The sequence below is a fragment of the Pseudoliparis swirei genome, chromosome 20, assembly GCF_029220125.1.
Source record: "Pseudoliparis swirei isolate HS2019 ecotype Mariana Trench chromosome 20, NWPU_hadal_v1, whole genome shotgun sequence".
Classification (NCBI taxonomy): Eukaryota; Metazoa; Chordata; class Actinopteri; order Perciformes; family Liparidae; genus Pseudoliparis; species Pseudoliparis swirei.
In genome coordinates, this window is record NC_079407.1 from 20,715,207 (window position 1) to 20,741,228 (window position 26,022).

Sequence of the window (26,022 nt, forward strand, 5' to 3'; positions counted from 1 at the left end):
ATTAAAATTTTGAAGAAAACATCAAGTGTTATTAAAATTGCTGATTGACTGTCCCTCGTTGAAACTTTTTGTGATAAAAAAAAGACCGCAAAAGCAACTGTCTAATTCATCTATTTTAGGAAAAGCAAGAATCTATAGTTTATTATCAGATTCATAAATTTAACAGAGGTTCATGTTCCAGCTTCTGATACCTCTTTACACAACATGGAGGTAGTGGGGAATGTCGCTCCTCCTTTCTCAAACGACTGTCTCCGTGGTCGAGCAGGGTGGTCCTTCAAATCAGAGGATCGGCGGTTCGATCCCCGGCTCCGCTACCCAATGTCGTTGTAAGACACTTAGAACCATTAAAAAAAATTCTCATTCAAGCTTTGCAACCACAAGCTAAAGTTGAGATACCAGAATAAACATGGGTTGCGTCTCATTATCTCAGCCTGTGGTCGTTGATCTCTGAACAGTATTATTACAAAACTGAGACGGTGGTGAAGGAGAGTTCTGGGTGTTTTCAGGACTCTCCTTTATAACCTGGACTCTTAAACCGTGCAGGTTTTTGCATCCTAACGGCCCAAAATTGCCGGCGCATGTTGAGTTTGGCTCCGTGAGCGTCCTGCTGCGTTTCTTTTGGCACACTGGACCAGGCGAGGCTGCAACCCGTCAAGCTCACACACTCATCACCGCGACGCTAATTGGATAACTGCTCCTAAACTAATCAGGTCTTGGCATTAGGCTGTTGAAACATTTAGGGGCTGACAGTTTAAGTGAGTTGCATGAGAGCCAACGGAAAAACAGAACCAGATAAAGTGGAGCAGTTTTGTTTAGATAAGAGGGCGGAAAAAAATAAACAGATTGTACCAGGAAGACGGAACAATCTGGACAACCTCTACTTTCTGCTCCCACCTCCTGTTGCATAACTCCACACTGACAGGAGGGTCATTTCCCTTCCTGCGCTCTTCCACTCAAGTGGTTTTCCCTTTTCTCTAGCATCTGTGTTTTGCAGCTATAATGAGTCTGAGGATCATCGTTATTCTGGCGGTGCTAACTGGGGTAACTGGGAGCCCCGGTGTGACCATCAGGCCTGAAGCTGGCCCCGCGGACGTGACGGCTCATCCCAACAGCGGAGCAGAGACGCTGGAGGACTCGGAGATCTACGGACAGGTGAGACGCGCCGATGACTTTGGCTTGTGATCTATCTTCTTTTGTTGTTGTTGTGGTTCACAGCTGATCCAGTTGCATCGCTAATGGGTGATATCCACACATTGCCACAGAATGCTGCTGAACAAGAAGAATCAGACATTTGTTGTCGAGACACAAATGATCTGCATGGAACTCCACTTTAAAAGACGGGTATATATCTTTGTTGCAGTCATTATGACATCACGACCTTCTGTACATAGTACAAAAGACATTAGAAGCTCAAGTCAAAACACTTGGCTCTCCTCATTAACAAGACCAAATGGTGCGAAGAATTAAAGTAATAAATATGTTTTTCACAGGGAGTCCAGACATTAGGGAGAGAGATTGCTCAAACTACCAAAACAAGTTTTTCATGGCAAATTAAAGCCTTATTGTCGCGTCACAGATGAAGATGAAGGACGTTGGTCAAAGTCCAGGCGCATCCATTTGGATCGGACAGTTTTCAGTTCTTCCACTTCTTCTTCGCGGGAAGCTGTCCGGTTGCCTCCAGGTGTTTGTTGACGAGTTCCTCCTTTGAGGCTGGCAGGCAGGGCTGGTATCGGCTGAAGTCCATGCTGTACTCCCCTTTGCCCTGAATAAACAACAGATAGAGGACGTTAGGTTTTGAAGTGATGGCAGTTGTTTTGAATCGTAGGAGTGGTTGGAAGAAATTGTGCCAACAGCAATTAGAGAAGACTGCACATTCCTGGACTTTTATTTACATTCAATTCAATCCTCTTTAACAGATGCTAAAAAATAATCACCCATGGGGAAATATGCAAATACAATATGTATCAATCAAAGTATTGTCTCTCTGTTGAGGAAACTACATGTGATTGTAAACAAGGTTAGTGTAATAATATTACAAGAGTTTACCTGGCATCTCTTTGTATTAGACCACCTGATCTGGACTAAACATATGGACGTTTGACTTACTTCAGTACAAGAGCGTAGTTCTGTGGAGTAACCAAACATATCGTTGAGTGGAACCTGTTGGGAGAAACCGGCTCAAATTAGCCCAATACAGATGGCGAAGCATGATGGGACAAAAGCCGTGAGACTGCAGACACGGAGGCAAGAAATGTAAAGCCGGACTCACGTCAGCGTACAGAGTGAAGTATCCCTCGGCTCCGTCCTGACCCGAGATGACTCCGTGCCGCCGGTTCACACCGGCAATGACGGTCCCCTGGAACTCCTGCGGTGCGACGATTTCCACGGCCATGATGGGCTCCAGGATGGCCGTGTTGGCCTTTTCCATCGCTAAGGAGAGCGCGTGGGAAGCGGCGTTAACGAAGGCCGACGACGACGACGGATCGGGATGGAACGGTGAAGATCTACCGCTCACCTTGTTTCAGAGCGCCCTCTCCTGCGCGGATGAAGGAGATCTCATTGGAGTCCACCATGTGATTCGCTCCATCTTCCAGGAGGAACCTGACTCCTGAGATCTTGTGGCCGCTCAGGGGTCCCTTCTCACAGGCGTCCCTGAAGCCCTGCGGCATGACGGGAATAAACAGGCATCGACAGACACATCGAGTGTACGGCTTTCACTTAGTGTTCAAGTAAATCCGATTTTTTTCTAAGCTATTTCGCATCCCTATAGCTGTGCTTTCCCCCTCGACACATTCAAAGTTCGGAGGACTAACCTTTTCCACAGCTGGTACAAACTGCTTCGGGACGTTGGTTCCGACAGTCTGGTCTTCAAACTCCAGCTTGGTGTGATGCTCTGGCTCAAGAGGCTCCAGGACTCCGATAACTTTACCGTACTGCCCCGAGCCGCCGCTCTGCTTCTTGTGAGTGAAGTCAAACCTGCAGAAAATGGGACAAAATGTCCACATTTAGAAAAAGGCGTGACGCTGTGGAACCATCGGTCAACCAGAGCTCCGTTTAAGACTCTCGGTACTATTCCATTGCCTCAAACCGGACCGATCTACGTCGGCTTACATTTACATTGCCTGATTCAAGGAGGAAGGAAACCTCAGAAAAGGAGCTCTGTCTCTTTAAAAAGGGGGCCGTCCTCCCTCGCCTCTGGTGAAAGAGGAAGTGGGAAGTGATCTTTCCACTTGCATGAAGAGCGGCGGACAGATAAGTTTCCACCTGTCAAAATAACAGCATTTCCGTCCCAGGCAAGACCAGACGCCTTTTGATTTCATTCATTTTCCATCTGTACACCGCTTCACCGTGCACTGTTGCTTAGATGTCCACTTCTTTGCTTTCCTTCCCACTCAATGTTCTCCTTGTGTCTGAGTCAACCAACCCGAAGCGCTCCACCCTGCTGACACCTGAGGGTCAAAGTCCTTCAGGGGTTGGAGGCCCAACCCTGTTCATTACAGCAGCTTCACTGTGAAGTCTTTCCAGGATTCCCTCTCTCACTGAACTTTTTCCTTTTCTCTGGAATAACAGCAGGACGTGCCCGAGGAAGAGAAGGCTGAAGAGGATGTGATGGCGACTGGAGAGCTGAACCCCAGTCACTACCAAGCTCAGAGGGCAGCCAAAGTGGTCCAACACTACCTCAACACCCACTACGGCTCGCCATTCAGGCTGTTTGGACTGCACAAGGTCAACAGTGGGAACGCAGAGGTCAGCTGAACTTTAACTTCGTACTTTAGTTTACTGTGACTTCCCAACTTTTAACTAACTGGTTATTTCTGACTCATCTTTTAGGATGTGGCAGACTCTGGAAGAAAGTATCAGCTGGACATCTCAGTGCAGGAGATCATCAGCAATGTAAGATCTGATTATTACACAGAAGGATGTACACATGGGTTGGAAACGGGACGAGTCCCTGGAGAGCAACATGCACATATCTGTGTGTGCTATGAATGTGATGCATTCAATGCATCACATTCATAGCACTGAATGTGTTGTAACTACAGTGTTGTTAACGTCTGTACACATGACATCTATAGCGTCTGTCCATCCGGGGAGACGATCCTCCTCGGTAGCTCTCCTGAAGGTTTCTTCTCTCCCCTTTAAAAGTTTTTTGGGGGGGAGTTCTTCCTCCAATGATGTGCGGGTCCCGGGACCGAGGATGTCGTATGTCGATTTGGTTAAAGTTTCTACATTTGTTAGATTTTTACAATGTGCTCCAAAATGAACAGAAAATAAACCGCTGAATTAGTCAGTGGATAGTTAATAGTACCATAAAATAGAGCAAACATAAAATATCTAATCATAAATTCTGTTCCTGAATCAATGAAGACCGTTGACCACCCTGCTCTGACAGATTTTAAAATAAATCTAAATTCAGAGGGAAATACAATCTTTGTTTAACTGACTGCATTTACTGGCATCACAATGTGCTGGTGGAAAGATACTTAAAGCAGATTGTGGTAGAGTAAATAGTTTACGGCTTGACAGTGGGCAGGTTTGACAAGATTTAACTAAAAAGCAAATGAAAGGAGTCAGTGTGGCGCAACCTCGACTCACTTGCTCCAAACACTCTACGCCTCTGCTCTGTGTACTCTCCTCTGTCCTCTGATTGAACCAGTTTCTTTCTATTTGCTTCTTTTGAATCCACCAAAGACGACAGTGAAATGCTCTGCAGAGGTTTTCTTTCCGAGCGGAGACCGGCAGCGCTCGCCAGAGGTCCGGGCCTCGTGTGAGGATCTCCTTAAAGCCAACCTGACGGCACAGGAGGAGGCTTTGTTCCACAAGTACAACATGAACCAAAGCCTGCTGTCGGCACAGAATCTCCCTGGTATGTACAAGCAAAAGAAACCATGCACACTGTTCCTTCAAGTTGATTTCAACATCTGCAGGTTGAAATTGCTGCATTTTGGTAGATTTCGACATTTTGGTATCCATGTTTTCTGGCGTGTTCCTCTAAACAGCAACGCAACACAAAGAGCTGACCTTGTGAACCCCGATGGTGTAATATCCTGTCCAGCATGAGCTCACAGTGTGTTAACATGACAAGTAAATGTGCGTCATAATCCAGCAGCGCTCGCACCTACAAACTCACTTCCTGTTGTTCTGACCAACAGACAGCTACGGCCACATCGAGCCCGACAACAAGCCTCTCTGGCACCTCGGCATCGTGGCCTCCAGCTCCGTCATGCTGAACGAATCCACGGAGAACACTCTGTACAACATGGCTCAGGTAGCCAACATCACACAGCTGGTAGGTTTGTCATATCCGTCGCTGGGTCTGCTTAAGAATCTCCGATTGCCAAGTAGAGATAGATAATACAAACTAAAGAATCTGTTCACTGTAATACGGTCAGACGTCTTCTCTCATGGAAATCCTTCAGGCATAAAAGGAAGTTGTTACACTAGAGGCAGACCAAACATCCGGCCATGAAGGGAAGCTTCACACACACCAACCGATGAGTTTATGTTTTAGACTGTTTCTATCATTTGGCTTTTTTATTCTTTCTGCTGCAGGCGACTGAGAACGAACCTCTGAAGTTTGACTGTCACGTACTGCTGCATGAGATGGTTTCTCAGGTAACCACTTATTATTAAAATTGACACACACACACACACACACACACACACACACACACACACACACACACACACACACACACACACACACACACACACACACACACACACACTCTGTCTATCGGCGCAAGTTGATAAAGTAGCTAATAACTTCAGCACTAGTGGCATCTGACAGTAAGCTGGCACGAGTTAGTTGAAAAGAGGAGATGCAGTTTGAGGTTGTAATACTTGATATATTGCGTTGATCTGTTATTTCTGCAGGAAATCGTCCACTGGAAGCTGCTGTTCACCTGGTCTCCTCCAGAGGGAGTCAGAGTGCTGCAGATGGAACCGCTGCCTCACTGAAACCATCATGGGAAACCTCCCAACACAAACTGAACTGCTGACATCATCACAATGCTAAAACAAAAACAGTGATGCTCCCATCTTGTATTCAAATATTGGAGCATAAATGCTGCATGAAAAAGGCCATCATATAATGATGATATCCGGTTTTCGTGCTGCGTTTGTAGTACTTTTAGTCTTGTATTTTAGTCAAAATAAACTGCTTATAGTTGTTGGTATGTGTGTGTGTGGAGATCAGCACTTACTGTACAGGGCTGGTAATCGTCTCTCTGAAAGCTACTTTGGGCTTTCCCATCACACAGGGACAGTTGTATTCCCTCTCCATCCTCTGAAACAACAAACCAACAGACACAGATCAGATACACGTCAGCTTTCAGGTGACGATTCACTCGAACATGAGGTTGGAGAAGACCTTTAGAGATCTCACTTCAAAAACACTAAAGCTCAGTAGCATTTAATTTGTGGTGCAGCAATGTCGATCATTTAATCATCTCCAGGAATCATTTTTCATCTCCATATTAGTTATTTTTTAGTTATCCGACAGCTCCAAATCTCCACAAATCAAAACCAATATGATAAAAAGCTCCACCAGTAAGAGAGCGTCTCATTTAAGGCAGGTTGGATCAAACAGCAGAAGGTCCTCCGGTACCTGTGAGTAGATCTCAAGATGCAGCTCTCCCATTCCCGAGATGATGGTTTCTTTGCTTTCAGAGTCAAAGTGCACTCGAAAAGTTGGGTCTTCCCTGGTGAACCGGTTAATACCTTTGGAGAATTTATCCAAGTCAATCTAGAAGCATGACGACAAGAGGAGACCAAAGTCAATAGAAGCAATTTAGACTCTAGAAACAGGATTCATGGGCAATTAAATAATGTTGTTTAGTGTACCTTGTTGGCTGGCTTTATTGACATGGAAATGACCGGTTCTGGGATGTGAATGGACTCCTGTGGGACAAAATAAGCTAAATATTCTCCTCATATATTGGAATAAAGAATGAAAAGAGAAAATCTTTGGAAGAAGTTACTCACCATGGAGAAGTTAGCGCTGGTCCTGGATGTAAAAGTGTCTCCGCTGGCACAGTCAATCCCAAACAGAGCACAAATGTCTCCTGCATAAACCTCATCCACATCCTGAAAATAATAGCATAGATGGAAAAGAAATGATATGAAGTAAACAAACAAGATGTTCATCTTAAAGACTGATTAGAAGTACTGATAAATACTGACATATAGGACTAAATATCAAACAGTTTCTTGTCTTATTTTGATGCGGGAAATGGAAATACTCTGTCACAGCGGATGTGGTTGTTATCTACACACTTGACCAAAAGAGGAACCTCACTGGTCATGGGCCTCTGTCATTTAAACAGCAAACCACAAGAGGGAAAACTGTGACCTCTGACAGGCTGCTGACGCTGATTGTTCTCACCTCCATCTGGTCAGCGTGGAGCCACACAAGTCTCGGAACTCGGACTTTCTTGCCGGTGCGTGTGTTGTAGATGTACTCGCTCTTCTTCAGACAGCCCTGGTACACCCGCACGTACGTCAGCTGGCCAAACCGCCCCGCCTGATAATGAGAAACAACAAAACATGACAGATTAAGACGTTTGTCTGAAGGAAAATGAATAAAAATAAAAAGACAAAGAGTCGTAATTTACCTCCAGTTTGAAGGCCAGACCCACAAACGGGTTTACAGAGTCTCTTGCTGGGTCCATTTGAATCTTTGATGTTTCGCTGCCAACTCTAATAGGATTTTTTTTCAAACACTTGACATTAGCGCACCAAAATTCTTATGAATGATATTATGAATAGTAAATGGTCCGTACTCACTCGTCGTTGAGGAGAGCATAGTTTTTTACTTCAGAAGGGTTTGGCATGAAATCCAGGACCGCGTCCAGTAGAGGCTGGACGCCCTTGTTCTTCAACGCGGTGCCCACCAACACCGGGGAGAAGAGACGCTGCACTGTGGCCCTGCGGATTGCAGCCTGGAGACCGTGAAACAACAATTCTTTCTTCACACACACAGCGTTCATGTAAAGGTTGCTATATATATATATATATAAAAACATTTATAACAATTATATATTTATATACAATATTTACAATTTGTGTATATATATATAAATATATAAAAAATATTTATACATATCTAAAAATATATATAAAGAAATATATATATAAAATATATATATTATAATAATTTACAATGTTTATATATATATATTAAAATATGTATATGTATATTAAAGATATATATATTAAAAACTATATATATATATAACAGCAGGGTTTCCCCTTGTGTATATACAGCAGGTGTATATACACAAGGCACAAGAAAAACCCTGCTGTTTATTCTGGCAGGTTGGTTAAAATATTGGTGACGTCGTGTCGTATGATAAGTCAATAATGTAACTATCATGACAGGCCGTAGCTTGTTAGCATGCTGACATTAGCATTAGCGCACACATGGCTGTGGAGTCTTTAGTGTCCTCTACTTGTAATGTCAAGACATTCTTATGAAACTTATTTTAAAACTATAAGTCATAGTTTGACAGGAAGTGAGGTACCACTGCTTTTACAGAGAAAGATGAATAGGTTTTTAAATTTGTATGTTTCCTTGAAAATATAGTTTTCTAAAAACACTCAGATTTCACAAATGTGCTCTCTCTTTCTCTCTCCCTTTTAAAAAGACAGACCTTCAGCTCGGCATTGGTTGGAATCTTTTCCTCCAAGAACATCTCTCCCAAGATTTCATCAGCGTTAGCCACACACTCCACCAGCTCCTGCCTCCGGTCTGCAGCCTCAGCGCGGAAATCTGCCGGGATCTCATCGTAGCGGATGGTTTGACTGCAGGGGGGAGTAAACCGTTTGACTCATATTGTTCAGGAACACAATCCCAGAAATGGTGAAACGGGGCTAGAACAGTCCATCAGTCTCCTATGTGGTGAAGACTACTCTTGCTGCCTACCCACTCTATAACAGAAACAGGACAATCCCTCACCCAAAAGGTCCATCGAAATACATGCTCCGCTCCTCCACAAGGTCGATGATGCCGCGTACGTTCCCCTCCAGCCCGATGGGGATGTTCACAAAGGCTGCGTTCTGGTTCAGCTTGGTTCTGAGGAAGGCAAAGAAAACGTCTGAAGTGAGAAGAGAAACACGGGAATGGACGATTTCAACATTGTTTTGTGGAATGACGATTTCATAGGAGCTTAAAAAAAAGAGCCATGGAGCTGCAGCTTGTTGCTGTGTGCACCATAGAAACACAGCTGCAGCGAGTCTTCCTTCTAATTTGTGTTGCATCCATTTCTTTGTTTCGTTTATTTAAAACTATTAACTTCGCAAAAATCCAGGAAAGGCATACTCGCTGGATGTGGAGGTTACATTTAAACAAACTATCATGCGAATTGAGCAAGGAAATATATTAATTTCATTGTATTGTGATCCGCTCTGATCTTTAAAACCTCAGAATGTCTCTCAGTGAATAAAATACTAAAGATACAGCATTACACCGTATTGTTTTAACAAATAAATATCATCTACGAGAGGTATCTCTTTTCTTTGGCTCTCTTCGAAGGCGGTCGCATTTTCTCTCCCTCTCCTCCCCATGACCTTCCCTTCCCTGCTTGGCTTCTCTCGTCCGTGTCTTGTCTGTCATATACTTGAGAGACTCTCTCCTCATCGCTCTTCGAACTAAAAACCATGGACCGATCAACTGATCATCTGATCAACTGGTCTCTCAACGCAATTGACAACGTCTTCTCGACGAGAAGCTTGGGTTCGGGGGAACCTGCCCGTCCTGCCGGGACGTTGCAGCTGGTTACACGATGGACGTGTCGTGTGCCTAGCAGCCTTTCCGTGGAGGACGTAGATGACATCTACGTATTCGAACTATGTTTACACGATTTCTGCTGTCTGGATTTGCCATTGCCCTGCTTTGTCGGAAAATTAAGGAAGCGGTGACAGCCGTTAAAAGCCCCCTAAGGCTGCCCGACGAAATTGGATCGATTTGGAAAATGGGAGGAAAGTGGTGGAATAGTAGGTGCGCAAATTGGATGTAGCTGCTGGCAGACCAAACAATCCCAATCTTATCTGCTTTCGGCTCCCTCAACCAGAACGGGCCTTGGCCAAGGCCGTTACTGGAACAACAACTCCCCTGAAGATCGCTGAAGTGAGAACCTCTCTCATTCCCTTCCCCCTATCCACAGACACCTGTGGTTGTTTTCTCCCAGGACCTTTCAAGGCTATCTCCATGGCAACGACCATCTTGCGGACTGAGAACTCTGTCTGTTGTGGCCTGGGGGAGGACGACATACCAGAACACGCACACACGAACTTTCAATAATACTGATTGCATTCACTACCCCCCTCCCCCCATCCCACGCCTTCGCCTGCTTTTACCCCCAGTGTGACCGGACGGGCTGTGGCTGGCGCTGCTGTGATGGCGCGGACCGGCTGGCTGCTTGTCGGTGCTGGTTACCTTCTGCCACCACTGGATGGGCTTAGAACACCCAGTTGTTGGATTACCTCCCTCCCCTTCCTACTCGTTGCAAGTCATGTCTAAAATGTATGTGCTTATGTGCTAAGGTGTTTTTTCCTGCTCCACACTGTACCCCTCTCGGGGCATAGTCGGGGGGTTGGTGTTTTTTCTCGCCTTCTTCCCTCATGTTATGCTGTAATCTTTCATCCACCCTTTCTTGTAATTTCGATGCTTTTGTACCTGTACTCTGGCAAACGACAAATAAATATATCAATCAATCAATCAATATCAAGAACATACTTTGTGATGGTTCTATGTGTATTCTGGTTTGCATTATTTACTGCGAGTGTGTAACTTACCTCAACTGTTGCAGGGCTCGGCTGGGGTTGGCGCCCATGCGGTCCAGCTTGTTGATGAAAGTGAGGAAGGGGACGTTGTAGCGCTTCATCTGTCTGTTCACGGTCAGGGTCTGACACTGGACGCCCCCCACCGCACACAGGACCAGCACGGCTCCGTCCAGCACCCGCAGCGCTCGCTCCACTTCGATGGTAAAGTCCACGTGACCTGGAGCAACAGCATGGACGGTGATGTTTAGAAGAAAATAAGAAGACTAGAAGCAGCACAGTCTAGATAAAGTCATGACATCACTTAAACCAACACAGCACGAGCTGTCTGTATCACGGCAAGCACAACGACCTTTATCAAAACAGAGGAATTCATTCTTTACTATTCTATCTATTATTGCGTTTCAGTAACTTGTTCCGTTCTTTTATCGTCTGAATTTCTTGAACAAATAACCACAAGCGCGACACAACAAAGCTTTGAAGATTAAACTTTTCTTTCTCGCATCCGACAATAAATGTTACATGATTTGTGTTGAGACTAAACGTCTGGATGACTTCAACTCCCAGAATGCACCACCAGCAGGTCAGTGCAGGCAGTGAGTTGATTTAAGTGGGAACACCTGAGAGTGGAAGGTCTCTCTCAGAGAAACATTTCAGCAGAGAGCGAGAGGAACCACAAATTCAACTCATGGTACATCCAAAGAAGCCACTGGTACAGTAACACGGCTTTTGTAGTGATGTGCTTTTTTTGTTTGAAATAATTTGTTGGATGGAAATTGTTTAGAGTTTATTGACATGTAAAACTAGAAATATGTACCAGAAAGCCTGCATTGCAAACTGAGGGTATTTGGTTGAAGGACAATTTCCAGGCAGATAGGGTCTAATAAAAATACATCAAGTTGCATCATGGGAAATGTGTGTTCCAATGAATTTGGAACTTGACCCCCACTTGGGTCAACGGTGTCTCAGCCTCTGCTGCTCCGATGTTGACCACACATTTGTCCCCAAACTTCTATGAAGACCAATACTAAACCATTGGATACAACTTGTAATACCTGGTGTGTCAATGATGTTTATGTTGTGATCCTTCCACACGGTGTACGTCGTAGCGGACTGGATGGTGATGCCCCTCTGTCTCTCCAGCTCCATAGAGTCCATGGTGGCTCCGACGCCGTCCTTCCCCTTCACCTACACACCGCAGAGGACGAGAACAGTGCATAAGTGCAAACGGTGCACCTGGAAACCTCACCTGACTACAAGCACGGTGCGTACAAGCACGGTGCGTCCCGGCGCTCACCTCGTGGATGCGTGCTATTTTGCCGGTGTAAAAGAGGACACGCTCGGTTAGGGTGGTCTTCCCCGAGTCGATGTGAGCCGAGATCCCGATGTTGCGGATCCTCTCGTTGGGAAAGATACCAGAGGCGCATGTCCGACAACTGTTGATGAGAACCTACAGAGACGAGCCAGAAGGAGACCCATATTCAACTGTCTGTTTATCGATTGTGAAATGCAATGAGCTGATGGCAGATCCGTTTGGCTGAGCATGGGGGAGTCTTGATGTCAAATCGGTTCAACAGCAGACCGGTTACCCAATGTTACCTTTTTAAGAGTGACGCTTCCTGGCGCCAGAATATGCGTCTGTGCCAAACACAACCCCGCTGTTAATAGTCTCATTTTGACGAGTTCCTGGTCGAGCACCGGGTGGTCGTATTCCGCCTTCTTTACACAATTCCTCTAACAACCCGGTGAAAGTCACGCCGGGGCCCTAATGGCAGAAACACACTACTTCCGCCTCTACGGAAGCTCAGATGGGCCAAAAGTACCAATGTTCGCGTTGCATTGAACATATTTTGTATAAGATGCGAAGCAGCAACTAGACGTGGATGTGAGAGTGGTGGGGATTTTATTTGTTCAGTTTGAGGATGAAAGTCACATCAAAGCACAAACTCACAAAAATGACCGAGTAGAAAAACGGGCACGGACAAAAAGACAAATGTTGCATTCAAGGACGACATAGATTTACACCAACATCATGTGATACTCTTGTTATTCTTAGTCTATGATTGAACAACCATATCAGGTGTGTCCATAATGATCAATATTTGATAAAGAAAGACGACGTTAGGAAATTGATTATTCACTTTGTTATTACAATATTGGCTATGTAAAAAGATAAAGAAAGCAAAGAAAGAAACAAAGATATGATGAAAATAATAATTTAATTAAGTTGTAATAACGTTCTAGTTATTTCCAAATGTATTATTATTTATTTACACAACATTTGTGTGATGACCGTTCATTGGTCTGCATGTTATATAATTTCCAACATTTATTTTTTAAGCACAACAACAAAGGATACATTTGTGATATTTAATAATAACCAGTAATATAGTAGTAATATATCAATATAGTCAGAGTTTAAACAATTTCAAAGGTCCTCAATAAAGATGTTACCATTTTTTTGGAGGCAGACTATTTGAGTGGATAACAAATAAAAAGTGAAAGCAACACTTTTAATTATCCTCGACAAAACGTTTCACTGATGATAAAGGTTTTCTTACACTTAATTTAGACTTAATATAAATACAAGTAGTTTAAGTCACTTCAGGTGTTAGTTGAAGTATCGGAGCTTGAACGTCACCTAGAGCAGGGGTCCCCAACCCCGGGCCGCGGCCCGGTACCGGTCCACGGCTTGGTTGGAACCGGGCCGCGGAAAAAAAGTGAATAAAAAAAGTTGCAAATTTTTTTTTTATCAGTCGGAAAAATATATTATTTTGAAAAAGGACCGGATACACCCGTGTGTACGTCTGAGCCGCGTTCAGGAGTCTTAAAGTTCGGGTTTATCGCTGCAGGCGAGTCTCACGCGCCGAACCCTCTGCTGGCGGCACAGTGACAAAGAATCTTAAAATATATTCAACCTGCTCAATGAATTCTGTCACTTCAGGGAAATGACAACTGTTTTCAAGTTGGCCGATAAAGTCGCTGCTGTGTGGGCGAGTGAACAGCGGAATATTCTACATGTTTCAGACGTTGGCCGGGTGGAAGAGGCTTTTAAAAGAGTTTGAGCGGTACTCCAACCACAAAAGACCCGACTGCAAAAGAACAGACCTGCAACCCATTTGTAAACAAACCCACCCGGTGAATTGAACCCGTCCGAGCTAGAAGAAAATTTGTTCGAGATGCAAATGACGGTGGCCTTAAGGGACAGTTCACACAACAACTCTGCCGGTGTTCTAATGACAGCGACCAGAACTCGGTTCGGAGCAGCGGACCAAACACACGTCTGTGTCGCCGTCTCCATTAGCGGCTCGTTGCAGGTAAACAAGCGCACGGCTCACACTAATTCGGCGTAATGATGAGTTGTAGTTTTGGCACTTTATGCCCTAAGTATAATTGTATGACGTCATATTTATTACGTCATTTATATTGCCGGTCCGTGAAAATAATTTCTGACACGGAACCGGTCCGTGGCTCAAAAAAGGTTGGGGACCACTGACCTAGAGCTGCCCCTGTTTTGACAAGCGTTTCCTCCTTTACTTCAACCACATGCTGATACTACATTACACCGACACACACACACGCACGTACACACACATACAAACACGTACACAGACGTAGGCCTACTGCTAGTTGAGCAAACAAGCCGCAGACACCCCACCCCCTGCTGTGACGTCATAAACCTGCACATCTTTGTCAGCCTTAACAGCTGCTTCACACACACACCGGCGGAGGAACTCGGGATCAGTCTGGTAAGTTTCGGCTGATATGTTTCCATGTGTAATGTGATTTTAGCTTTCTTTAAAAGCACCGTATATTATTTTATCACAACAATCTTCTATCGTCTGCCAGTTTAAAGTCAGCTTTTGGAAGTCATGAATCTACATTGTTGCGTGTCTCGCATACATATATATATATATATATATATATATATATTGTTTTAAATAATTTGTAATTTTTTTCAATCACTAAATATAAAAATTCAAGAAAAAAAAGGCTTCAAAAGAACGCGCGCGCGCACACACACACACACACACACATCTCTTAATATCAGCATGGCACAGGACTTTTAGTTATTCCTCCCGGTGTGAGTCATTATGTATGATTAATTATGATTTTGAGTCCACAAGAATGCACTCGAACATATGTGTGTGTGTTTGTGTGTGTGTAGGCTACGTGGTACACTATGAGTTGTTCTTTCCATTGTTGTCCTTCCTGTCTTGTTTCCTTTGTGTGGTCATTCCTCCTTACAGCAGGGTGACTGCAGTGCTGTCAAAGTTAAGGACATTGAATCACACTAATTGCGCCTCGTGTAAGATTGTTTCAGTTTTCACACGCGGGTGCCATCCTGGAAAATCCCGAGTTCCTCCGCCGGTGTGTGTGTGAAGCAACTGTGAAGGCTGTAGGCCTACACTAGTAGAATTACGATATGTGTCTTTTAATAGGCAACGCCTACAATTTTGCGTTGATTATTACATTTTAAAACGGAAGTTTGTGAATAGCTATATGGTGGGATTAATATACTGAATAGAGGATTGCATCATTAATGAAGTTTTCCATTTTTACCAACTATAATCTACTCTCAATTAGGAGTAAACATAGAAGTTGAAGAAGTTGAGTGTTTGTGTTTGCTGAGTGTTGACATGCCTGTCTGTATCGATTAAACTTGTTGTTGATTACATCAATACGTTTAATACTGATTAAGGGTTAAAGATATGTTTTAACAGATACCCGTTGGGGTCTGTATGGACATGCTGAAATAATAGAGCATAAAGTTATTAAGAACATAATGTCCACAGGAGGGCAGTATGACTCTTATTAGTGAAACTTAGTCTGAAACCTTATTTCTTTACACTCGACTGCTTTATTGCCATATTTAAATCACTCCTCTTGTCATATTTTCCTGGGAATACACTCTCGGTATTGGTGCAGTTGGTTTGACCCCCCCCCCCCCCCATTTGCCCCCTGCCAGATATTTATTCGGCTCCAGGAAATAATATCTGACTTTCGGAACTGATAAATCACAGATTATTTGACATTGTTGATCCAGAAAGTGTGATTAATTACAGCCAGTGTTTACTGCAGGTCATTGTATGCGTTAATGATTACATTATCAGTCTGATAAAGCATTATAAGGCAAGGGAGTGTGTTGGTGTAGTAGGCTATTGCTTATCCATGTGGGCTAAATTATTCATCATCTGTTTGCTCTCACAGATTCGAATAATTCCGACGTGGGAAACGGGAAGGAGCGATTTACGTCCCCCCGGGCATATTAAATGGATCGTATTAGTAATGGTTTCCTATATATAGGGTAGGGCTTACAGATGATTTCAACTTCTTTTTAAATGCAGCTACTGAGGGTGTGTCTGGTTCATTGTTACAACTACGGCAAGCAGGATGGGCCAAACGCGCTCGGCTCTTTCGCACACCGCCGACATTCCGAGCGGAGCGGAGTGGAAAACAGGCGAAGCAGCCCAGCGGCTCCGTGTCTGCGGGGTTAGGAACGGAGAGAAGCGTCGGACTCACCAGTCAAACAGGAATCCGATGAAAAATAAAGTGCTGTCGTGTCTGGGAAGGAGGAAGCGAGACAGCCCAACAGAAGCGGCTTCAGGTTGCGGAAACGAAGCCGGAGATCCAGCGGCGCGCCGCGAGCACAGAGTAGGAAAGTTGCCGAGGGACGCGGTTGTCTCGGCGGTCGAGGAACACGGAGCATCCCCGCCGGGTGGTTTTGAGTCGCCATCCGGCCTCGAGAATAATGTCGAAGCTGTCCAACACGTCGTGAACCGAGAGGCAGCGGCTGGCTCGTCCGATGAAGCCGGAGGAGCGGGCTGCGAGGAGCCACACTCCCAGCGGGAAGACGATGCCTCGGGTCCCCCGACGACGGCCATGGAAGACCAGCCACGGGGGGGAAGCGAGCGGGGTCGTGTCGTGTCTGAGGCGCTGAGTCCGGACACGCTGCTCCCTTCGGACGCCGAGGGGACTTTCTCCGGCTTATCCCCGGATCAACCGTTGGATCGCGGACAGACATTAACGGACGTCCCCGCTGAGGGTAACGTGACCAAACGTGGCTGCAGTAACGTGTCGGGTCGGGCCCAAGCGGCCGGGGACCCAAGCAAGTGTTGTCCGGTTGAGAGCCGAACGGACTCCGATCAGCCCCCTCGTGGTCCCCCAGAGGGACACGGTTTCCAAGGACTCATACCGAAACTCATCATTACGAGAGACCCCAGTCCGACCCGCTCTCAGGGGACACCGCCGCCGCTGAGCGTCCGATCGGAGCTCAGCAGCGGCTCGTGTCTGGACCCTCACCCGGACGACGAGTCCCCCTGCTCGGACAGCGGCTGCGGAGGGTCCCCTGCGCTGATGCGGTCACTGAGGAAGCTGTCCAACTCCTCCTCCATCGGCCTGTCCTCCGCCTCGTCCTTCGAGGAGTCCGAGGACGACTTCACCGGGAGCGACATCGAGTCCAGTCTGTCTCCGGCCCGGTCCATGTGTGGCCCCGACGATGGGATGGGGGTGAGTGCATGCTCTGTGTTTTCCATCACACACACTTTGTTGAAACGGTCAGTGCAGTTCATTATCAACAGTCACATTATCAGCTGTACTGCACACAATAAGTCATGAAACCGGTATCACTTCTGCGTCTTACAAAAGTGCAAGTATTGCGCAATCGACCATATACTGTGGCACCCAAACAGCCTCATCCCTCAACTACGTCATTTTTATTTTATTTACGTGCTGTTGTGCAAAGTACACGTTATTTGGTGGATCACTTGTTTGTTTTCCATGACTGAGGACACATTCCTAATAGTTGGAGACACACTGATAATGAAACGAGACGATGACCCATTAAACCAGAGAAGAGGAGACTGCCTCTCATCTCAACCCCCACCTCTGACAAAGGTCAGTAAAGGTGTCCCTTTACTCCCAAGGCTCATGCTCATCGGGCTTTGGCTCTGTCCCGTTTATACATAAATGTGCTACCACAGCAATCGAGAAGTTATTTTACTGCCCCAGAGTTTGAGGGGTTTCCCCTCCTCCAGATGTAAAAATGCACTTTAAAGCGTCCAAGTAGGAAGTTGAGCTGTTTCCCCCCCTGAGGCCCCGATGCACTGTCTACTCCAAATGCTTGGAATGAGTCGTCTCAAAAACAGGATGTCTCCACTTCAGTCCTCCATTATCTCCATTACGGCGTGCATCTTGAATTTCCAGGTTTTCTGTTCAGGCCAAGGAGTTCATCTGGCAGCATGCCGTTCATATTGCCCTCACCAAAGCGTAGAAATCTGTCCGAAGTTGTACTCGTATGGGTTTTAAAATAATTTAGCCCGTTATTTTTCCGCAGTAGACACTCCACCCTCGTCTGGCATTTTTTATTTATTTTTCTGAGAAAGTGAAATACAAGACACAGGCTATGATTCCAGTGTGTTTGGCTGCCATCCCCACTGTCATGTATTTATCCTGTCATTATCTAGTATCTTACGTACTTTATGCTTTATGATGGTGGAAATAGGCCTCTAATCGAAGATTGATAACCGGCATACTGCTGAGATTCTTATAAGAGTGCATCTACAAAAACTTTAATGAGCCATTTAATTTAAAAAAAAGTGTAAGATCATAACAGGAGAAAGTGGCTAAGCATAAATATAGTAACCAAGTTGTGACAAGAACGCAAACGCATACAATCAAGCTCAACTCCATTATCCTAATATGTAAATCTTATTTAATGTCGACATAACTTTCAAGTTTCAAGTTTCAAGTTTTTATTGTCACATCCCCTTTTATACAAGTATAATCGGTTTGTGAAATTCTTATGTGCAAAACACCCGACAGCAGTAGCAGACTAAAAAAAGAATAAGAATGAGAATAAACTATACAATATCCACACAGAAAAAGAAGAAAGTATTAACAATATATATATAAAACAATGTAATAGAATATACATCATGACAATATATATATATAAAATAATGTAATAAAATATACACTTTTTTGAGACAATATATATATATATATGTACATACAATATATATATACAATATATATATATATAAAACAATGTAATAAAATATACACCATGGCCATAGATATTCACAGAAAATGTTCTGGTGTATAGTGTTAATGAGGGTCTCAGTCCTTGTTCAGCAGCCTGATGGCCTGACTGAAGAAGCTGTCCCTCAGTCTGTTTGTGCAGCACTTGATACTGCGGTATCGCCTGCCTGACGGTAGAAGGGTGAACAGTTTGTGGCCGGGGTGGTTATTGTCTTTCATCATCCGTTTGGCCCTGGCCACGCACCGCTTGGTGTATATGTCCAGGATGGAGGAAGCTCACCTCCAACGATGTACTGTGCCGACCGCACCACCCTCTGTAGTGCCCTCGCTCCAGGGCGGTGCAGTTCCCGTACCAGGCGGTGATGCAACCTGTCAGAACACTCTCGATGGTACTGGTGTAGAATGTTCTGAGGATGCGGGGGCCATGTTGAAATTCCTCAGTCGCCTAAGGAAATACAGGCGTTGTTGGGCCCTTTTCACCACGTGAGTGGTGTGCGTGGTCCATGTGAGGTCCTCGGAGATGTGCGCCGAGGAACTTGAAGCTGCTGACCTCTCTACTGCAACTCCGTCTATGGAGATGGGGTGTGCTCTCCTCTCCGCTTCCTGTAGTCCACGATCAGCTCCTTGGTCTTCTTGGCGTTGAGGACGAGGCTGTTCTCCTGGCACCACTGTACCAGTGATCCAACCTCCTCCCTGTAGGCTGTCTCGTCGTCGTCGGTGATCAGCCCCAACACTGTTGTGTCGTCAGCAAACTTGATGATGACGTTGGAGCTGTGCATGGCCGTGCAGTCGTGGGTGTACAGGGAGTAGAGGAGAGGCTCAACACGCATCCCTGAGGGGCTCCCGTGTTGAGGGGCAGCGGCTCTGAGGTGGTACCGCCCATCCTCACCACCTGGCGGCCCGACAGGAAGTCCAGTATCCAGCTGCGCATGGTAGAGTGCAGGCCTAGACCTCTGAGCTTGGTGTCGAGCTTGGCGGGAACAATAGTGTTGAACGCTGAGCTGTAGTCCACAACCAGCATTCGCACACAACAGTTCCTCCCCTCCAGGTGGGAAAGGCCGGTGTGAAGTGCCATGGCAATTGCGTCGTCGGTGGATCTGTTTTGACGATATGCAAATTGCCATGGGTCCAGCGTGGCAGGCAACATGGAACAAATGAAGTCCTTGACCAACCTCTCGAAGCATTTACTGACAATCGAGGTGAGGGCTACGGGTCTCCAGTCATTCAGGCATAAACATGACTCTTCATATCCAGTCAGTTAGTTACTGATCTTCTATTATCACTCGATTGAAGTTCGTTCTGGCCTCATTCTTATCGTCCTATCGTAGACCCTGACGGTCCAGATGGTAAATATAAAGTCTGCGTTTTTTGCATAAAAATGTTTTGGAGCCCAAGTTAACGTTTTCATGATGTGGCTTTGTCCGTCCCGCTGTTTGACAACACAAAAGATTTAGTTTACATGTAACACGTCTTCACATTAAAGACGCTGAAACCAGAGTGTTTGGAGTTGGGGCGTGGCAATATGTCGATACTATATCAATATTGTGAGACTATCATATCGTAATATGGCATAAATGTGGTCTTTTCCTGGTTTTAAAAGCTACATTACAGTAACGTGATGACACTTTCTGAACTAACCAGACAGTTCTCGCTGTTCTGTTATTTCCCCGTTACCCACAAAGCCATTATATCCACATTACTGATGAATATTGATCATAAACCTAATTGAGGAAATATTTTGTGACGGTCACAATATCAGGGTATATTTGGTCAAAAAATAGAATGAAATCGTGATTGAAACAATTAATAAAATATCATTGAATATTTACGGTAAATTGATTAATTGACTGATAGTTTCATAACTGTACAGCTTCTGATTCTTCTCTCCACATTGGGAATGAGGTCAGTGTACTAGTTTCCCCCCAGTGTTGTTGTGGTATAGGGTACAACGTTGTTTAACGTCTAAGCTTTTAATATAATGGATGAAAAAAAGAAGAATAAAACTCCCCTCATAGCGGTGTCAAAGTCTCGCCTGGATCCGTCTCCACAGGGGGATTCCCGGCGGTCGCACTGAAAGACGGAAAATGAGCCATCCGAGGAATTGAACCTGGGCTGTTGTAACAAACATGGCTCCGCTTTTCTGCTCAGGGCTGTGTTTTAAATGGGAACATTGTGTCCTCCCGCTGTCGACTAAAATGTATTTTTCCCCTGTCATGCCGTAATCAAGAGGATGAGGGCGTGTGTCTGTTGTTACAGCAGCCCAGACAAACCAGTTACATTTCGCTCACTCGGTGAAGTGAGCAGATACTTGCTCAAACATGCATTCTCAGAGCGACACACACACACACACACGTACAGCGATGCCGTGTTGCATTCAGGGTTCAGTGCGTGTGTCATGGAAAATTGGGCTGAAGCCAGAGCCGGTTGCTAGGCGACGTGGTTGCCATATATGGTACTTTTTTCTCTCTCCCCTTGTCTTGTTCTTTCTCACACACACACACACACACACACACACACACACACACAGTATCTACTCTGTCCCTGACATTTTAATGATATCAGATGTTAATTCTTACAATGATTTTATTATGAGACTTTTTTTTTTCTCCTTCATATTTTCCTTCCGAAACTCTGTGAGACATTCAGTGGAACAGAGAACAAGAGGAAAATGAGTAAGCGGGCAAAACGGAGACAGTGACACTTTGATCCCGTGGCCAACATGTGCTGATGATGATGATTCTTATTCATGCGAGATTATTCACATGAGCCGCAGTTGCAGACGTGTTTTCCGTGACACCCATTATTCAAAATCCCACACATCACTCCCACACCCCATATACACATAATCCATGCCACAAAGAGAAAAGGAAAGAACCGCACGCCATGCTGGTGGTTTGGATCCACATTTCTTGATTAACACCACATGGAGTGGTGGAGGAAGTATTCAGATCCTTTAATTCAGTGAGCTTTATACTGTCATCAATGGATTATTATGAGTCAATGTGTAAGTGACAATTTAATTTCGTAGTTGATGGAGCTGAATTTAAGCATTTGATGTGCTTTTGGATAGAAAATATATTGTAAAAATAATGTAGTGGAGAAGAACGTAAAATATTATTTCCCTCTGCTTTGTAGTGGAAGTACTTTCACATTTGTCCTTTTATTAATATTTGTTCACCTTGAGACACGCATCACTGATATTATAATTTCTGTATCTCATGGATATTGGTGATTTAGTTTTCTTTATAATGGATATTCTGTTTGTATTTTGTGTATTCTATTAAGTCAATCATTGCAATACAACATTTTTCTGTATAATATAGTAAACAGAAAGACTGAAAAGGTAGGGGTAGAAGCAAATATGCTTATATAATCCTAGCAGTTTTTTACAATTTTAATTATATCAGTTTCATTTACTGCACAAAGAAACATGAAATTTAAATTCTCCTTAATAAGGTTATCAAACAAATCTTTATTTTTATCAGGCACAACTATTTTTTTGGCCAGAGTCGTTCCAACAGCCACAATATAATCATTAAAATCATCAATATTTTCAGATATTTTCTTTTAGTCTGACCAACAGTCCAAAACACAAACAAATACAATATACAGTGAGTCTGCCAACAAGCAATCATGATATAGGAGAGGATTTAAACAGCAAATATTGAGTATATTTCCATGATAAATAATAAATGAATACTCCATTATCCAAATTGCTAATGAGTGAGACTGACTCATCACTAACACGCATACAATGGAACAGGGCATACCTCATTAGAGAGAGAGGACAATTACAGGCTGAGAGAAAATCTGTACAATGAATACACAACATTGAATCTTAAGCTCTGCCATCTTCTGTTCCTTCAGGCCCGACACATGCAGACTTGAGTCAAGGGAAAGAAGGATGTGGTTTTAAAGTAGTGGAGTAAATCTCTGACGGTACCCGAAAACACCCACGGTCTATGCACATGTAGTCACTCGGGTAGCTCATGACAGTCGTCTGACTGGTTCTACGTGCGCACACACACACACACAGACAGACAGACAGACACACACTCCTATGTGAGTTACGGAGTGCTGAGGAATTTGTCATGCAGACAAAAGGCGAGCACGGGAAGGCATGTTGACCCGACCCCCATGAGCCTGCAGGAGATTGGCTCGGGGCTGAGGATGGACCCTGTGGGGATTAGGAGATGAGAGATCAACGGCGGGACTGGAGGGAAAGATCGCTCGCTGTGTGGAGGTCGTGCCTTCAGGGGAAGAGGGTGAATGATTTAGTGCAGGGAGTCGAAGCCAAAGGGACCGGTTGAGGCATGCACGTGGTCGGGGGGGAAAAGAGCAAAGTGACAGATTGAGTGATGTGGGTGTGCTTGATCAGAAAAGAAGATCTATATATTGACGACGTGTTTCGAGAGATATTGTCAATTGGGATGACCAAAAAGAGGGTGTAGAGAACGAGAAGGGGGTCAGCGTGAGACGTGAGCTTTTTAACAGAGGAGGATTATTTAGCAGGCAGCACGGTGTACAGCTAGGGTTCACCGACTGGAGCTGCATCCCTGGAATAAGAGGGAGCGTTGGCTCTGATTTGAGAAGGATCTCAGGCCGACGGGGAGGCGCCCAGCCCTGGTCGCGCTGGCCTTTGGAGACCCCGGGCTGATGTGCTGGCTATGTTCCCGATGCCTCTCCGTCGTGGTGTGTGCTTCCGTCAGCGCCTGCCTCCTCCTCCACTTCTGCTCCATCTGCCAGGTGAGAAATGCAAAGTGGCACATTTTTGTCCTGGGCAGCAATGCAGACCGTCGAGTTTATTTGCTCACGTCATGCATTATCCGAAAGGTGATTTGAAGGTAGATGATATCAGGTTTGGAGTATTGATGTCTGCTTTGTGTGTCAAAGCCCCTTGTAGACTCTGTAACTCCATCTATATTATTATAAGTATCCCCGTTGATTGTTGCTGTTGCAGTATGTGATGGTTGTTTGGCACACACACATATGCAGTTAGTCCCGTGGAAGTGATGATCTCTCTCTGGGTTAAGAAGCAGGACCATCAGGTTTCAGGCTGTCATACTTTATGCATCAGTTTATAATTCAGACTGACAAATGCAGTTTCTAGGTACACCTCGCTAAAGCGAAGGCTTCATCCTGAGAGGCATCAACCCCACTCTAATCAGTGAAGGTAGACTAAATATTACCAACATCATTCGCTTTATTATTATGAAAACTAATCTGTTGTCGTAGGCGGCATTAGTTTGATCAAGGTGTTACTAAAAAACTGGCTTCTTCCTTAATGTGTTTCAGTATCTTAATAAAATAGCCGGATGATCAAAGAAATGTGCGTAGGATGATTTTCAGAGGACAAAAGTGTGTGTGTGTGTGTGTGTGTGTGTGTGTGTGTGTGTGTGTGTGTGTGTGTGTGTGTGTGTGTGTGTGTGTGTGTGTGTGTGTGTGTGTGTGTGTGTGTGTGTGTGTGTGTGTGTGTGTGTGTGTGTGTGTGTGTGTGTGTGTGTGTGTGTGTGTGTGTGTGTGTGTTCACCAGAGACATTCCCAGACAACATCAGAAGGGATGGTAGTGTGATGAAATTAAGGAACATACGAGTTTATTCTATTAAATTCAGTTTATTTTGTATAGCCCAATATCACAAATTACAAATTTGCCTCGGAGCTTTACAATCTGTACACATACGACATCCCTGTCCCAGGACCTCACATCGGAGGCCTTTTGGGGAGAAAAAACCCAGTTCGATTGAGATGAAGTACATTTGCTTTAAAGTCGGGAAAATATACAGAAGCGTATTCAACACGGAGCAAAAACACAAGCTCTGTGTCGTGGATCCATGAGTTATATAAAAGAGAAGGCGGAGATGGTGAAGGTGAAATGTGACCTCAGCGTTTAAAAAGCTGTGTGGGATGAAGAGACAGCAGAACAGTTACAGAGTTTACTCTGCTTGCAACAACAGTCCAGGCGTCCGCAAATCATTTCATGGGATTATCTGCATTAAACGTCTCCATAAGCAGCATTAGCTCTGGCTGTGTCATTTTATTCGGATACATTTGATCCCACGGAGGCAAACTGTCAGCGTGGAGCAATTAGACCGAGAGCCCCGGATGGCATCGGAGAAGTGAAAGAATAGAGGCTGGAAAGTTGGGTGTCAATCTCCTGTGATGGAACTAAAGAGCCCACTGTTGAGACTCCGCCCACTCCTCCTCTCTAACTCCATCTGCCTGATGGATCGTGGAGGTCTCCATCGTGGAATATGCCTACTATGAACTATTCATACACTCTGTCATATTCATTGGATGTATTTTAACTCTAAATCTGTCCTTCTGTACACATTACATCTATTGCATCTGTCCATCCTGGAGAGTGATCCTCCTCTGTTGCTCTCCTGAAGGTTTCTTCCCTTTTTTCCCCCTGAAGGGTTATTTGGGAGTTTTTCCTGGTCCGATGTGAGGTTTTGGGGCAGGGATGTCTATGTGTACAGATTGTAAAGCACTCTGAGACTAATTTGTGAAATTGGGTTATACAAATAAACTGAATTGAATTGAAAAGAAACTAATACTGTAATAGGCAAAGTGGAAAGAAACCCCGGGCTACGGCGGCCTGCTGGGTCAACATGGTTTGTGCTTTGCCCACAAACGGATGTTCTTTCAGCAGACTGGATCAGACTGTCCGACCGTGTTGGCGGTTTCTGAACACGGAGCCTTTGGTTGACAGGAAGTGACGATCTTTGGCACTTTGAGAGACGCAGCATTCATATTGTAACAGCATGTGATAGATTTCTTTCAATGCACTATATTAGATTCAATTACACAGTAATGAAATAATAATAAAAATACAGTTTAAACCTAAATATTAAGTATGATGCCGTGACGGTAGAATAACTGATAAACGAGACAACACCCGTGCTGCTGGCTGAGTCCTCAGGCTCCTGTGTTATCAGCCTGACACAAGCAGCACTTTGGAGCCACCGACCTGGGGGAGGGTCTGAATGTGGCATCGGGTCGGGCAGGACATGGTACTGCTCTTTATGAATACAACTGTCCTGGAAAAGACGAAGGGTTCTGGAAAGACTCGCGCTTTTTGAGAGTGTGGTGTAGATTTTGTGAAAGAAAAGGCTGTTGAATTCAATCGGAAGTAAAGAGGTAAAAAATAAATGCCAAAGTATGATATGATATTCCTTTATTTGTCCCACAGTGGGG

General features: G+C 44.7%; 3 protein-coding genes across 4 annotated transcripts in view; 2 read left to right on the top strand and 1 right to left on the bottom strand.

Annotated features, from left to right (window-relative positions):
* The first annotated feature begins 98 nt into the window (after window positions 1-98).
* On the top strand, window positions 99-6,175 carry lxn (latexin). The gene is made up of 7 exons (XM_056440317.1): window positions 99-1,152; window positions 3,571-3,747; window positions 3,832-3,894; window positions 4,693-4,867; window positions 5,154-5,290; window positions 5,554-5,616; window positions 5,878-6,175. The coding sequence occupies exons 1-7, from the start codon at window positions 1,000-1,002 to the stop codon at window positions 5,959-5,961; spliced, it is 852 nt and encodes a 283-aa protein (XP_056296292.1). The 5' UTR covers window positions 99-999; the 3' UTR covers window positions 5,962-6,175.
* On the bottom strand, window positions 1,310-12,564 carry gfm1 (G elongation factor, mitochondrial 1). The gene is made up of 18 exons (XM_056440312.1): window positions 12,382-12,564; window positions 12,080-12,232; window positions 11,838-11,970; window positions 10,798-11,002; window positions 8,960-9,076; window positions 8,655-8,805; window positions 7,789-7,943; window positions 7,617-7,701; window positions 7,388-7,525; window positions 6,988-7,089; window positions 6,847-6,903; window positions 6,611-6,748; window positions 6,207-6,289; window positions 2,814-2,976; window positions 2,516-2,660; window positions 2,270-2,430; window positions 2,107-2,160; window positions 1,310-1,762 (listed from the first exon to the last, which is right to left on the bottom strand). Exons 1-18 carry the CDS (start codon window positions 12,454-12,456, stop codon window positions 1,634-1,636), a joined length of 2,244 nt encoding a protein of 747 aa, XP_056296287.1. The 5' UTR covers window positions 12,457-12,564; the 3' UTR covers window positions 1,310-1,633.
* A 1,023-nt stretch (window positions 12,565-13,587) lies between these two features.
* itpkcb (inositol-trisphosphate 3-kinase Cb) overlaps window positions 13,588-26,022 on the top strand; it is a 19,472-nt gene continuing 7,037 nt past the window's right edge. Inside the window, exons 1-2 of one of the 2 annotated variants that reach the window (XM_056440313.1) lie at window positions 13,588-14,531; window positions 15,994-17,292. In XM_056440313.1, coding sequence (XP_056296288.1) covers window positions 16,177-17,292 — 1,116 coding nt within the window. In that variant the 5' untranslated portion in view covers window positions 13,588-14,531; window positions 15,994-16,176. The remainder of the gene's footprint in view (window positions 14,532-15,993; window positions 17,293-26,022) is intronic. The other variant, XM_056440314.1, reaches the window with a different exon arrangement.